We start from the raw sequence: 14,806 nt of genomic DNA, 5'->3' as shown, positions 1-14,806 counted from the left end.
CGTGAATTGGGGCGACAATGTAGTTTCGTTGGAGGAGCAGATCCAACGGTTCGTAGTAGCCAGAGATTCAAATTTTGAAACGGCAAGCAATATATGGACACGCTCCTCACACCGATCTCCGTGAACCGTTGGAAGTCTGCGACGCCATTCTTCCGATCTCTATCTCGAGAGCGAGCGAGCGAGCGAGATAGAGAGAGGCAACAACGAGAATCACAACAATGGAAGAAGAAGCTGCCGTGACGCCTTCCTCTTCTCTCCCGCCGGTGGAAGCGCCAGCGGAGGAAGAGCAGGTAACCACGGAACAAGGATCTACTAACATCATAGAGGTGATGAATCTCCTCCTGTTCCAGTTAAACGCTTCCCCCTTCTTATTCTTCGATCCGTCTTCTCAGCTTTTTCTTTTCGATCCTTTCAGGCTCTTGATGATGATTGCTTCGTTACATCTCCGATCCTTAAGGCGGTTCCCGGCCCTGATCTCTCGTCTACGCTTCTTCTTCTAGGTAATCGTTTGTTTTCCTGTAATACTCGGCCTAGACTGCTGTTGCCACTCTCGGCTGATCGATGCGAAGTGGTTCCATTTCCACATACACAGGCAGCAAGTACAATAATCTGGTGAAGTCTCACCAGGCGCTAAGGAGCGACTGTGAAGTACTGCGGAAGAAATGCGCCGAGGTGTGCACGCCTAGATATGAGATCTTGAAGAAGAAGTACACGGACGAACGCGAGGAGAGGAAGCGGCTGTACAATGAGATAATAGAGCTGAAGGGCAACATCAGGGTGTTCTGCAGGTGCAGACCGCTGAGCTTGGAAGAGGTCGCCAAGGGCTATTCCTGCGTGGTGGACTTCGACCCGGCACAGGACATGGAACTGCAGATCACCTGCTCCGACTCGTCCAAGAAGCAATTCAAGTTTGATCACGTTTTCGGACCAAAAGACGACCAAGGTGCTGATTCTTCTATATCTTTGTGTATAGCATAAATTGGTTGGTTGTGTAGCTGCATTTTCGATGTTTGTTGTTTTCACAAAGCACAACGAGAGAGAAAACGTTGCTCCGAACAGTCCGTCAGCTTGTAGATTAAACTAAATACAGAAAACTAGGGCTTCTCTTGAGATCAAAATCTTCCTGTTTTTTGGGTTGAAAATGTTAATTTGGAGCTCAGAGTAATGATTGATAATCTGGTGATTTCAGATGCAGTATTTGCGGAGACGTTGCCGATTGTGAAATCGGTCCTCGATGGCTACAATGTTTGTATTTTCGCCTATGGACAGACTGGAGCAGGGAAGACCTTCACGATGGAAGGGACCCCAGAAAACCGGGGCGTTAACTACAGAGCTTTAGAAGAACTGTTCAGAATTTCTGATCAGAGAAGCTCGATAACAAGATATGAGTTCTATTTCAGTATGTTGGAGGTCTATAATGAGAAAATTAGAGACCTTCTTGCAGGTACCTCAGATCAACTTTTGAAGAGGTAGGACTCTCCTTGAAGTGATTCTCGACAATCGATGAACAAACAATAGTTTAATTTTGTTTAATTTGGTTGTTTGCTTGAAGATTGGATATAAAGCAAGCAGCTGATGGAACACAAGATGTGCCTGGACTGGTTGAAGCACAAGTCTGCAGTATAGATGAGGTTTGGGAAATTCTTAAAAATGGTGGAAGAAACAGATCAGTTGGGTCAACAAGTGCTAACGAGCTGAGTAGCCGTTCTCACAGGTAATGTTCTATTCATAATTTCCTTCTTCACAGGTGATGCTAATGATATTTTGGATTTGGTCTAAAATGGTCATCCATAGGAAGATATTGTCTCACTTGTTTTACTTGTTAAATATATCTAAAATTTTGTTTCGGTGTGCTTACATTAGAACTTTTCGCAGCTTGGTCAGGGTAACTATCAAGAGTGAAAATTTTGTGGATGGCCAGAAGAACAGGAGCAAATTGTGGTTGGTAGATTTAGCTGGTAGTGAGCGTGTTGCGAAGATTGAGGTGGAGGGAGAGAGGTTGAGGGAGTCACAATTCATAAATAAATCCTTGTCAGCTCTAGGAGATGTCATCTCTTCTCTTGCCTCGAAGAACCCCCACATTCCATACAGGTTCTCTTATTTCCACATACTTGTGTTGCTGTTGATCTCTTCTCCTTTTGCTAACTAAAAGGATAACATGCAGGAACTCAAAGCTAACTCATTTGCTCCAAAGCTCTTTAGGTGCGAATACTCATGACACAGTCTTTATGTCATTTTTTCAGTAGTTATAATTAACGGATTGTACTATTCATATTACATGCCAATCATTTGCTTTTGAAAATATTTGGTTACTTTTCATTGTTTAGGAAAAAGTGTTACTTCTTGACTAAATGGTGAATTTTCAATAGGCGGGGATTGCAAGACCCTTATGTTCGCACAGATCAGCCCAAGTTCAGCAGATTTAGGAGAAACTGTATGCTCATTAAATTTTGCTAGCCGAGTCAGGGGCATTGAAAATGGTCCAGTCCGTAAACTGACAGATCCGTCTGAAAGTTTCAAGCTTAAACAAATGGTACCATCCGTAAAAAGACAAGACTGTTATAATTTTTTTATTATTGTTTTATTTTGTTATGAAGGGGAGATTGTGTTTTTTTTCAAGTTAAAAGTTATCTAATTTGAGTTATCTACAGGCTGAGAAGCTCCTTCAGGAAGAAAAGGAAATTGCGAAGTTGAATGAGAGCTTGCAATTGATGCATCTCAAGTATGCATCTCGGGAGAATGTCTATAAGGCACTTCAAGAAAAGGTAATTAGTAATGTCAGATTTAATTAAAGTTATAGTATAATTGTTTTTTGATCGTCATAAAGAACTAACTACTCCTTAATGCCAAAAGAAACATCTATTGCAGCTGCAAAATTTTGAAACCCTCATTTTCATATAAGGCTAAATCGATCAATTGACTCAATTCATTGCCCTTTGGCTCTTATGGCCGCAATTCTTGATCTGACCCACCAATCAGAACTGAAACCAAAACAAAACTAGTTAAATTAATAATTGGTTTGGTTTGCATTTAATTTGTTAACCTGACTGATGTGAATTGATCAACTAATGATCAAGTCAAATGTGCTAATTTATTATTTTAAGGTTGCAATATCCATTATATTGTGGTCAAATCGTATCTATTATTGGTCTTGGGTTTTATTGGGTAAAATAATGAGGAAGACAGGTTAATCATGTTATCTTTGGCACCGACTAACAAGACTGTTAGTAGATTGAAACTATTTAATGTAAATCTCAAGCAGACCCAAACACTAGGCAACCCCAATTGCCTGTTCTTTTCCAGTACTGTTTGCTTTCTTTATATTTCAATTTTGTTTAGTAACACCCTCTTTAATCATCTGCAGATCAGAGATGCTGAACAATCATGCAGAAGTTACCAACAGAAGGTACTTAAATGAAATGAACACTTTTAATTGGACCAAAGAAAATTTTATTTTAGAGATAAATTCTCTTCACAAGTTATACTATAATTTTACTTCACACTTCTATTTTCCTTTAAAGATACAAGAACCAAAATTCTCCTGTTGCATTGAATTAATTTTCATCAATTTTGATTGTGACTTGAGGGTGATTTAAATGAATATTAGGTTAGAGACCTGGAGAACCAACTAGCAGATGAGAAGAAAGCTAACAAGGATACTGCAAAGTTTTCAAAGCCCCCACTGGCTCCTTTGAAGCAGAGGCCTCCTTTACGAAGAATAAATAACATGTTACCACCGCCCGGTCCTCAAACAGTTAAAATTACAAACTCAACGGCTGATAAAGAGAATGATCTAATAGCAAACAGAACTTCTGGCAGAGATCTTGTCAAGCCTCTGAACAAAGCACGGAGGATATCATTGGCAACCTCGGTCAGGAATATGCCAATGCAAAATAAGAGGGCTTCCATTGCTGTTGTTCCAGATGTGACAGAAAGATCACAAACATTGCCTGGAGTAAGACAGTGGAATCACATGACTGGCACAACCCAGCTTAGACACCGACGGAGTTCATTGTCCACATTTATGTCATTGACCGCAACACCACTTGAAGCAGCTAGTCCAGAGGTTAGAGGCAAGTTCAGTGCATTTGCATCAAATAGCAAGCACAGGAGCCCACCGTTAGTTCAAGCATTGTGGAAATCAAGGATTCCTGGTATTGCTTCTCCTCGGAAAAGGCTTCGACTGATGTCAAGTCCTGCCACTTCAAAGAACTTAAATGCTGCACAATCTTCTGCAAACAAGCTATGCTTCAGCGTTCAGAAAAGAGTCATCGTCGGCTCTCCAGCTCCAACTAGGCCTGTGATGAATCCAGGATCCATGATATACAATCAACTTTTGAGAGATAAAGATTTAGTTGGAAGATTTGGTACAGCTCAGCGAGTTTTGTGCAAGAACAGAAGGCAATCTGTAATCTAGCGGTCTCATATTGGTACCATCAAATGATTCTTTTTCTTTGCTAAAACTTGTTACATAGCCAAGAGGACGGACAGGATTACATATTTGTTGACTTCCCATGAATGTTGTTCATGAGGTTTTTCAGGTTGCAGAACTGACTGTTAATGTTGTGTTTTTAACTACAGTTGAATTTTTTGTGAAGCCTTTACATACATATTTTTCATTTCTCTAACAATAGTTAATTTTTTTTTACTGCATCATCAGCAGGTTCAATTTAATCTGCATAAATTGGATTTGAATTTGGTGAATCCTCAAATCCAATTGTTATTTGGTGGACTCTCTTTTATTCAACATTCAAAACATAATATAATACAACGATATTATGTTATATAGAATTGCTATTCATATGTAATTATGTATCTTCTTTATTATGTAATATTTGTGTCATCCTATTTGGCTCTTCTAATTTTATTTTGACATCTCAAGATCACCGAACCATTGAATGCCTTCTGAATCTTTTGTCTACCAAACTTTTGTGGTAGGCCTAAAGAAAGTTAATGACCCCATTCATGCAAATTTTGTAAAAGCAATAAATGACCATAAGCCAATTATTTTGATGAACTCAATTCTTCCACTCTTATGAATGACTAATCTAATAAAAATATTTTTTGGGTAGGTTGTTTTTTATAGATTTGGAACATTAGAATAGAAATAATTAAATTCATATTCATATATATATATATCTAATCTTAATAGAAATTATAAATAAAAAATTAAGTATCCTTAACTTAACTAAACATATGATTCTTTTACGTATCTTAATAACGACAAAAGATTTTTGCAACTGATTCCAAATAATTAAAACTTACGATTTATTATTATTGTTGTATTAATGTTGCATAGATTTTGAATGATCATATTCAAATTCAAATACATACGATGGACATAGTCTTATGATTAACACCTACTTAGATTATTCTCTTATATAATATTGGGGAGTTGACAAAGAGGAATCTTCTTTGCAAAAGTAGCCATTGAAATAATAATGAAAAGTATATTTGACCTAATCACAATGTAACATCAAATATATTTATATAATTGATATGCTATAGCATTCATTGATAAAAAATTTCTCTTACAACAAAAATCAAGCTTTGACCAGGCAAAATGTGACTGATAAATCATATAATAAAGTAGAATATGTAGTATATAATCTATGTTTGGAAAACTTGATAGATATGAGAAAAATGTGATCTTGCAATGTGTTTGTAGATTGCATCCAAAATCATAAAACAAAAATAAGAAAGACATCATTAATAAAAATAAAATATCTGAAACGCGTCTTTAGCGTAGCGTTAAGATTCACGATTTCCTTTTGACCGATACCCTCGACCTTTACCCACCGCCTCCGTGTGGTTGGGACCCACAGACAACTTGCGCACTTTGAATAAAGACACGATGTACCCGAGTCAAACCCAAATCTCGCCTCCGACGCTGCTCTGTCGTTGGTTCGTCACCCACTAAAGAGGATCGGTGTGACGTGGTATACAGGCTATGAGACCCACTCGGAGGCACTTGGAAACCCGAGAAATGTTTGATGGGTGATTCAGCCATTTTGGCCTTGCCTTCCTTTCTCCCTCCGGTTTCCCGTCTTTTACCTTGTCCTTGTACAGATTGAACTCGTCATCGTCCTTTTGCTTGCCGTCATTCCTACTCCCACCTTTCAATTATACCTTTGCCTTCATCGTCGTCGGCCACCTCCTCTTCGGAAAGACAAAGTAAGAGGATGGAGAGACCTCCGCCCCTTTTCCTCCTCCGCTTCCTGTTCCTTTTCCCTCTCCTTGTCGTCCCCGCCCTCTCTCAATCCCCGCCGCAACCCAAGGGCTTGCTTATCAACTGTGGCTCCACCGACGACCTCTTCACCCCCGACGGCCTCAGATGGTTGGCCGACTCTCGCTTCGTCATCGCTGGCTCCCCTCGCAAACTCTCCCTCCCGGGCCTCCTTCCCGTCCTCTCCACCCTCCGCTCCTTCCCCGTCCGCCCCGGCCTCCTCCAGCCCCGCAAGTTCTGCTACGTCCTCCGGGCCGTCCGCGGCGCCCGATACCTCATCCGCACCACCTACTTCTATGGCAGCTTCGACAGCCCGGGCAGCAGCGGGACGCCCCCTGTCTTCGACCAGATCGTGGACGGCACCTTCTGGACCACCGTGAACACGACCGCTGACTACGCCGCCGGCGTGGCCTCCTACTACGAGGGCGTCTTCCGGGCCAAGGGGATGACGATGAGCGTGTGCGTTGCCGAGAACACCTACACGACCTCCGACCTCTTCATCTCCGCTCTGGAGATGATCTTGTTGGAGGATTCGGTGTATAATGGGACGAACTTCGACGAGTATGCCATGGGCCTCATCTCGAGGAGCACCTTTGGATCAATTGGATCGACTCTCAGGTTAAGTGAACTCCTCCTTTCTGTTTTTCTTTCCCATCATGCAGTTTTGATGATTAAATGCGTTATCAAAATGGATTGAAATTCGAACTGTTATATGCTTTTTGTAGCTTTTACTGTTTACTTGTTCTTGAGGGAGATCAACATTACATTGTAAGTTTTGAAGTTTGACAAAGAACATAAGCCAATCGCTTGAAATTTTTTATGTTTACCTTGTTAGAATTGTAATCCTGGTAGATGGCCCAAAGTGTTGATTTGCTAATGTTCACCCTAGTCTTTGATTTCATCTTTGAGCTTGGGATCATCAGAGCATTTGGATTACATGTATAAAAACAAATATTGTGTTAATATTGGCAATCATGTTACATGATTAACTGTTGTCTAGTAAGTTAGTCTTCAGCAATCTACAGTCTTTGTCATGATTCCTTGATTAACTGGTATTCATGTGCAGTCTTTGCATTTTAACTTGCAGAATGGGCATATTATGTTGTAAAATATCTAAAAAGAATTTATGTTTCTGCATCAATTAGATCATTGTTTCACTGAAATTAAGCTGGCAACCGTTGTACCATAGGGATTCATGTCCACAATGGTCCGATGGAATTTTTTGTTGCTATCCACTAATTTGCTTCGGCATTTAGTCAGTTTCTCTTTTCCCTGTATCTTCACAAGAGCATGTTCAAATAATTGAAGGGAATGCCGTCTATGAAGAACCACCTTTTATCTTGATAATTTAAGTTTAAGACACAATTTAAAGTCGCTGCTGGTTAACAAATAATCATCTAAATAGAGACCATATACTCCATTTCCTTTCACCAAGATTTATTTTCTTAAAGTACTTGTGAACTCTCTTTATCTGTCTGGACTATGTGATTGCATGTTATGTCTGTTGATGAACTAATTTTGTGTGATTCTAGATATCCAGACGATAGATTCAATAGATATTGGCAGCCATTTTCTGGGAGTGCACATGCAATGACAAGCACCCATAATATATCATCATCTGATTTTTGGAATCTTCCACCTGCAACGATCTTCAACACTGCTCTAGTAGCAGATAAAGCGAAACCATTGGTCTTTCAGTGGCCTCCCAATTTACTTCCAAGTTCCAGCTACTACATTGCTCTTTATTTCGCTGATACATTACCAGGGAGCACCAGGACATTCGATGTCTACATAAATGACTATAGATTCTATGCTAATTTAACAGTTACATCAGCAGGTCTTGTTGTTTTCTCAACCCAATGGCTTCTCTCTGGTCTAACGACCATTACATTGACTCCTGGATCTCCTCTTCCGCCATTAATAAGTGCTGGAGAGGTTTTTGGCCTTTTCTCAATTGGAAATGTCACACATACAAGAGATAGTATGTCTTCTGATCTCTTTCCTCATGTTCTTAGAACTTAACAATAGTTCTTTTTTAGTACCTTTTTTAATTTGGTTCTCACTTCTGTTACAGTCATTGCCCTGGAGAATATAAAAAAGAAAATTGCTAGTCCACCATCTGATTGGAGTGGAGATCCTTGTATGCCTGAACAATATTCATGGACTGGCATTACCTGCTCTAATGGATCCAAAATACGTGTGGTGGCTCTGTGAGTTGGGCTTTAAATATGAACGTGTTATTTTGACAATGCTATTTCATTGAGACAAACCAGAAATTGCTTGTAACAGGAATCTTTCAAGTATGGGTTTGTCTGGATCTCTGTCACCACTTATTGCCAGGATGACAGCACTAACTGATATGTGGGTATTTGAATTTATATCATTTTATTTGAAATAACTCTAGCTTATAGTATTCCATTTGCAGATCTTTTGCATATAATAATTTCACAGGACCAATTCCAGATCTAAGCAAATTAAAGAATCTTCAGAAATTGTAAGCAACATCTTTAATATTTTCTTTTTCCCTTTTCTGTACATCGAGTTAGTTGATAGTTTCACTTATATTGGCATTATTTTTTAAGGCATTTACAGAACAATCAGTTAACAGGAGTCATTCCTCCATCACTGGCAAATCTGAGTCAGCTACGTGAACTGTGAGTAACTATAATTTATTGACTCTGATTATAATATTTTTCTCCACTTTGGTGATATATAGTTTTTTTTTTCCTTTGTTTTTAATTTGTACTTAAGATTACTGTATTTCAATAACTTCCGACTTTTTTTTCCGGAAAGGTTAATCCTTCACCTTGAGAATTTTTCCTGGCCAGCTGGCACCAATTTCACTAGGAATCTAGAACCTCTTAAACAGGAAGTGAAGACCAACCTATAGGTTTAGGTTCCATTGGTCACTACTGATTGATTATCACGATATGAATATGTGTGAACATGAACCCAAATTATGCATAAGATTCCATTCTTAACTTGTGAATAATGATGAATGTCATATCGTGTCAGTTGTATGACTTTTAGGCTATCTAAAGGTTCACATTTTAAAATGTTTTCATTGGTAAACCATTCTCTTTCATCAATTGCAATAAGGAGAATGAGATTTACTGTACTTATAGCCTGATGATGGTAGACGTTCCTTTTTCCTGCACTGCATTGGCAGGTTAGTCAATTTTTGCAGAGGTTGGCTAACATTAGTGATAGGGAAGTTCCTTAGTAGAGCTAAGGAATCATGCAACCTAGGAATGAAGGATTTATAACTCTCATATTGTGATTGTCATTTACAATGCATGATGAAACTTGAAACAGTTAGGACTTTATAAAAGTTGTGTAAGTGCAAATACTCTTGAGAGTCAAATAATGTAGCGCTTTATTAATGTTTAGCTAAGATGCTGTAAGAACTGTTAGGTGTACCATCTAGGGAATCAAATTATGTGTTCCTTGATACCATTCCACGATGGTAGTAGATTATAAAAATGATGTTTATGGTCATTCTAGGGGATTTGGTAGTCTTAGAAGGAGAAAAAGTGAGCATCGATAAAATGAGCGAAAGGAGAAGAAGGAAGTTGATATGGTAGAAAGATTATAGTCATTTCGGACCATATTTTGTTATAAGTCAAGACATCACTGATGTTAAATGTTACTGATAGATGAGGCGTATCAACTTTTACTGTGATATATGATATGTACAATTTACAGGAGTTCTATACACTAATGGTTCTCTCAGTCTTTCTCTCTCATGTTAATTTCATTTGTTGTTTGTTAAAGCTTAACTATCGAAAGATCATTCTGCTTTGAAGTGTTTGAATTGTTTATCATCTCCATTGCCTCTTAAATTTTATTTTTGCAGCTACTTGGAAAATAATAACCTGACTGGTGAAATTCCTCGAAGACTGTTCAGAAAAGGATTGGATTTTAGGTAAGTGGTTTACTCTCAGTCCCCAAGGATCACCTGTTGCTTCTGTTTACATAGTTTCAAGATTCTGATTCATCTAATCAACAGGTTTTTACCGGGGAACCACTTTTAGCCACCGCCTGCAAATTAAGCAACATGAGCTGTCTCTTCAACCAAGGGTTTTGGTGTAGTAGTTGAAAGATTCATCCATACTTCCTGCTCGACACTTGAACTGCAGGTGTGAAGATTGTATGTAGCATCCTAATGATCAGTCAATGTGTAGAATAGTTATGCATAGTTGTGCAAGATTTAACTTCCCTCTTCCCTTCTTTTCATTTTATGAGAGCATTAGTTCATATTCACTTCATATCTTTCCAATTCTTTGTAGATATGTACATGCAAACCGAAACCCCAAGATGTATTTATTGTCTCAACATAGAAATTTCATATAATGGGTTGTTGATTGCAGATATCCCGTTTCAGCATTTTGATTTCAAAGGGTAATTTCCACATGGGTAGAGACACTACCCTGCGTTCATCCTCAAGGAAGAGCAGTGCTTTGGTTGGTGATGCAATAGTGACCATGTGTACCCTTTTCAGAGGTTGCGAATTATGATGGCGGATTTACATGAAGACATGCAGTGAGTGACAGAAAGTTTGACCAATTCACCTTAACAGAGTTGACATTAATCCAATCAAATTTAAGTGAATTGGTAGACGAACATCTTTCAGATGTATTTTTCGACTTAGTACTCTCTGATAGCGGATGCATCGATTTCATGATATACTATATAAAATCAATATATATATATATAAATATATATATATATTATTAGGTTATTATAGATTATTTTTTGTACTTAGTTATTTTTAGTATTTTAATTTTTATATTTTTAAAAATTATATTATAAATTTTATATTTAAAATAGTGAGATGTACGTAAACTTTACGATATTTTTATCGGTTAACAAAATTGATGGTACGAGGAGATACGAGATTAAATATTTTACTTTCATAAATATAATAATTTTAACATAATTTTTAAAAATATACAGATTTAAAATATTAAAAATAATTAATTATAAAAAAAAGATATGTGATTAGTCCTTCGTTATTAAATTACAATCCACGGTATAGATTCGAAAATGTCCGCTTCACATGTGGCAGCCGACCGGCCAACCCAAGATATTTTTTGAGGTGCCATCACGTGCTATATAGGACGATGCCGACTGCCTCGAGTTCTAACAGCCGTTTGTCTTCGAGAAGACGACGACGGTTACGTGTGGATTCCATCTTCGAGAACGTACGTCGTATCCGTCACACACACACACACACACACACTCTCTCTCTCTCTCTCTCTCTCTGTCGTCGTATCCGTCACACACACACACACACTCTCTCTCTCTCTCTCTCTCTCTCTCTCTCTCTCTCTCTTGTTGTTGTTATCCGTGAGCAATCACTCCTGGATTGGAAATGAAGGTCCTATGTGTTGCAATCCAGAACGCTCAAAGTTGGCGTGTGAGGATAACTTATCTAGGTTTATGCAAAAGTCTTAAAAGAAAAATTGGTTGATCGTCGATAAACGTGAGAAAATTAGATTTTAGGATGTTAAATATATTTCAAGATCGATATGGTCAATCTTAATTCAATCAATTCTTGAGTGTTGTCGTGTTTGTAAGAGAAAAGAAATTATTATTATTAAGGGGAATATGATTCACCAGTCAAAACTCGGACAAGAAAAACTATGACCAAGTATGGAGCCTTCTAATTGTTACGTCTATGTCCATTCTTCGCGCATGAAGGAAACGTGTAAAGAGAGTTTGAGTACTCGATAAGTTTAGGAAGTTTAAAATGAACATTCTTTAGGTAAACAATTGTTACAGCCGAGTGTGGTTTAGTGTCTAAGAACTGGTCATGTTTTTCGAAGACTACCTTGACGATATCTTTATTAATTATGACTCGTTGATTTCAAATATTCTTTATAAATTTCTGACTATTATTTTTTATTTTTTAGAAAATTTTTCTTGGAATCAATCTCTTTGATTTTCTTGTTTCCATCTTTTTGTAGTGTTGAGGGATAAAATCGTTGACGTCTTAATCAACCTGACGTAGTCCAGACACATATATGTCATTCGATGACATATATGTCATCGAATATGTAGAGTTGTTTGTCCCCCACCTTCGCCTAAGGTATGAAGGTTTGGAAGTCCGATCCTGTTCGATCAATATATGTCATTCGATGATACGAGGGGTACGTTGGTAATGAATCACCACCAACAACATTTGGGGAGGCGATCTCGGACGAATGTGCCGAATAAACTCGTGTCAGACGATACGAGAGGCACAATGAACTAGATGTGTTGGACGAACTAAACATGCTACTAGGTCGACAATGGATCGAAGCGATATAAGCTTGATGTGTCGGATGAACTAGATGTTACATTTTGGATCCTTTGGACAAAAGCCTTGAAGCACGTCTTGTGGGTGAGGGGGAGGGGGGAGAGGACCAAATGATAGAAAATATACCGTCAGCTAACCATCACATGGCATCCAAGGTGAAAGGAGAAGACAAAAGTCACCCTCCACCCATCTGCCTACATGGCTAAAGGCCCAAGACAGACGATTATGGGCTACCCCCTTGTCATTTACATAGACAAAAGACCAAGAGGAGACTATTAAAAGTAGTTAAAGGTTGTCTCCTTACAAAATATTTCATATATAAAATAGCTCGTCTTCAATACAATAAGAGGGGAGGCTTATTTTTTTTTATTACTCGCGTCCAAACTCATATACTTTAAATTACTAACTTAAGAGTCGAAAGGACCGGATTGAAAAATATCTCTTGACCTCGATCCTCATACACAGGTGGCACATCAAATAATCCTACACCTTGAGAGCTTATCATTGGTTTGAGTGATAAAAAATTTAACATATATCCTACAAAACTATATATGGTACATATGTAATAAATATCTTATATAAGTAATAATTCAAAATATTCGAGAGAGAGGTTTCCTTCGTTATTATTATAAATAGAGTCGAGAAAAGCATGTGGATACTGTGAGTCAAGATAATAGATAAACTAAGATAAGAGTTAACTCAAGGAAAGATTATATAAAATTATCGACTATTATTGAGTTATGAAGACGTATATTGAATCATCAAACGTTATACCTAGGTGGTAATAACTTATTTTGATATCAGGAATTACCAAATATCTCTAAGATAAGTGGAACTCTATGTTACATTAAGTGGTGCTTGTCATGTAAGGCCAAGTGAACTTTTATGCTGGTGTTGAGTCAATATCATTATAGAATGGTCATTTGATCCACATGTCGAGTTGACCAGGTAAACATTATGATGTATAGTTGGATTATAACCCATGCCAATATCATATATATATATATATATATATATATATATATATATATATATATATATATATATATATATATATATATATATATATATATAAGGAAAAGAAAAAAAATTTGAAAAAATATAAAAATAAGATTAATCCTTAACGACCCATCACTTTACCGATTAAGCCAACTAATTTTAGATCGAAGTAAAGAATATTGTAATAGTAGATTCACGAAGGAGTTCGTGAACCAAACAATCAGAATACTCCAATGGAGACTTCGTTCACAAGATTTGAATTAATTGTTTCTAGAAGCGACTCGTTTGTATGCTTCATCGTTGTCGGCAATGACGGCTTGGAGTCTTTTAAGTCAACCCACCAATTGAGAGAGAATTTTGGCCACATGACATCGTCGGTTTCTTGGAAGCCCACAGAAATGATGGTGAGGTTTTAGATGGTTGGAGGTCGGAAGAATCGTTTGGTTGAAACAAGCGTTAGGTGTCTTCAAACAAGTTCTAATCGAAACCTTAGGGCTAAATCGAATTAAATCAAAAAAATGATTCGATTAAAATAAGGTACTTCGAATCAAGGTCTGTCGTATCAAAATATACCGCTCGTATCGGGCGGTACATACCGGTCCGACAGATTATCGGTACGCGAACCGTTCGGTACTATTACAGTGCTACAGTACTATACTGTAGCACTGCTACCGTATAAAAAAAATAAAAAAGTATTCGGTATATCAGGGTGTACCGCTTGGTACGCTCTGATGTACCGCCAGGTACACTGGTACCGTACCATACCGAGCCCGGGTCGAAACGCCGGTATAATACGGTACAGCGAACTTTGCTCCGAACCAAAATCATTTGTGACATATCTAATCGAATCGATTCAAAAACGACTCATCTAATTTGGCTAATCAATTTTTAATTTTTAAATAATTTAATATATATATATATATATATATATATATATATATATATATATGCATTAAATGAATCCGTTTATTTTGATAAACCGGCTCAATTTAATTGAATCAAACCAAAATTTTAATTTAATTGGACTGTTTAAAAAAATTTATATCAGAAATATCATTCTAATTTTTAAAAAAATATTAGATATAGAAGGAAGAAATAAATAAATAATAAGATAACATAAAGAATAAACACCTCGTAACAACAACAATCAAGAAAGTTAAGAGAATAACAAAATAATAATAATAATAATAATAATTGATGAATGTATCTTATTGATCCAGACGCCTAATCAATATGCATATTTATATATCTAAAGGATATAATTAGAAAGATAAAATTAT

The 14,806-nt window shown here is 37.4% G+C and overlaps 2 protein-coding genes across 4 annotated transcripts; both read left to right on the top strand.

The window, feature by feature from the left end:
- The first annotated feature begins 116 nt into the window (after positions 1-116).
- Positions 117-4,604, top strand: LOC103971928 (kinesin-like protein KIN-14J). The gene is made up of 11 exons (XM_009386088.3): positions 117-326; positions 416-500; positions 593-943; positions 1,190-1,469; positions 1,553-1,714; positions 1,876-2,091; positions 2,165-2,202; positions 2,370-2,533; positions 2,652-2,765; positions 3,365-3,406; positions 3,608-4,604. Exons 1-11 carry the CDS (start codon positions 219-221, stop codon positions 4,415-4,417), a joined length of 2,370 nt encoding a protein of 789 aa, XP_009384363.2. The 5' UTR covers positions 117-218; the 3' UTR covers positions 4,418-4,604.
- A 1,485-nt stretch (positions 4,605-6,089) lies between these two features.
- On the top strand, positions 6,090-10,876 carry LOC103971927 (putative leucine-rich repeat receptor-like serine/threonine-protein kinase At2g14440). Of its 3 annotated transcripts, XR_670741.3 has the most exons (9): positions 6,091-6,844; positions 7,759-8,207; positions 8,301-8,436; positions 8,516-8,587; positions 8,652-8,720; positions 8,809-8,880; positions 10,083-10,151; positions 10,236-10,365; positions 10,597-10,876. XR_670741.3 is itself a non-coding variant. In XM_009386086.2 (8 exons), the coding sequence occupies exons 1-8, from the start codon at positions 6,183-6,185 to the stop codon at positions 10,258-10,260; spliced, it is 1,554 nt and encodes a 517-aa protein (XP_009384361.2). In that variant the 5' UTR covers positions 6,091-6,182; the 3' UTR covers positions 10,261-10,595. The 3 variants fall into 3 exon arrangements, 1 of the variants encoding a protein (XP_009384361.2); XR_010481311.1 differs by lacking the exon at positions 10,597-10,876 and having other exon boundaries at positions 6,090-6,844; positions 8,819-8,880; positions 10,236-10,595; XM_009386086.2 differs by lacking the exon at positions 10,597-10,876 and having other exon boundaries at positions 10,236-10,595.
- The last annotated feature ends 3,930 nt before the right edge of the window (positions 10,877-14,806 follow it).

This window comes from Musa acuminata, chromosome BXJ1-11 (assembly GCF_036884655.1).
Source record: "Musa acuminata AAA Group cultivar baxijiao chromosome BXJ1-11, Cavendish_Baxijiao_AAA, whole genome shotgun sequence".
NCBI classification, from domain to species: Eukaryota; Viridiplantae; Streptophyta; class Magnoliopsida; order Zingiberales; family Musaceae; genus Musa; species Musa acuminata.
Note: the sequence above shows the minus strand (reverse complement) of the source record. Positions and strands in the feature narration are given on the sequence as shown.

Excerpts from the sequence above, each read along its gene's own strand:
- LOC103971928 (XM_009386088.3), top strand. The coding sequence starts at position 219 with ATGGAAGAAGAAGCTGCCGTGACGCCTTCCTCTTCTCTCCCGCCGGTG. Across the intron at positions 1,715-1,875 it reads CTGAGTAGCCGTTCTCACAG|CTTGGTCAGGGTAACTATCA; the intron begins GTAATGTTCTAT and ends AACTTTTCGCAG. Across the intron at positions 2,203-2,369 it reads TTTGCTCCAAAGCTCTTTAG|GCGGGGATTGCAAGACCCTT; the intron begins GTGCGAATACTC and ends AATTTTCAATAG.
- LOC103971927 (XM_009386086.2), top strand. The coding sequence starts at position 6,183 with ATGGAGAGACCTCCGCCCCTTTTCCTCCTCCGCTTCCTGTTCCTTTTC. Across the intron at positions 8,588-8,651 it reads ATGACAGCACTAACTGATAT|ATCTTTTGCATATAATAATT; the intron begins GTGGGTATTTGA and ends TTCCATTTGCAG. Across the intron at positions 8,721-8,808 it reads TTAAAGAATCTTCAGAAATT|GCATTTACAGAACAATCAGT; the intron begins GTAAGCAACATC and ends TTATTTTTTAAG.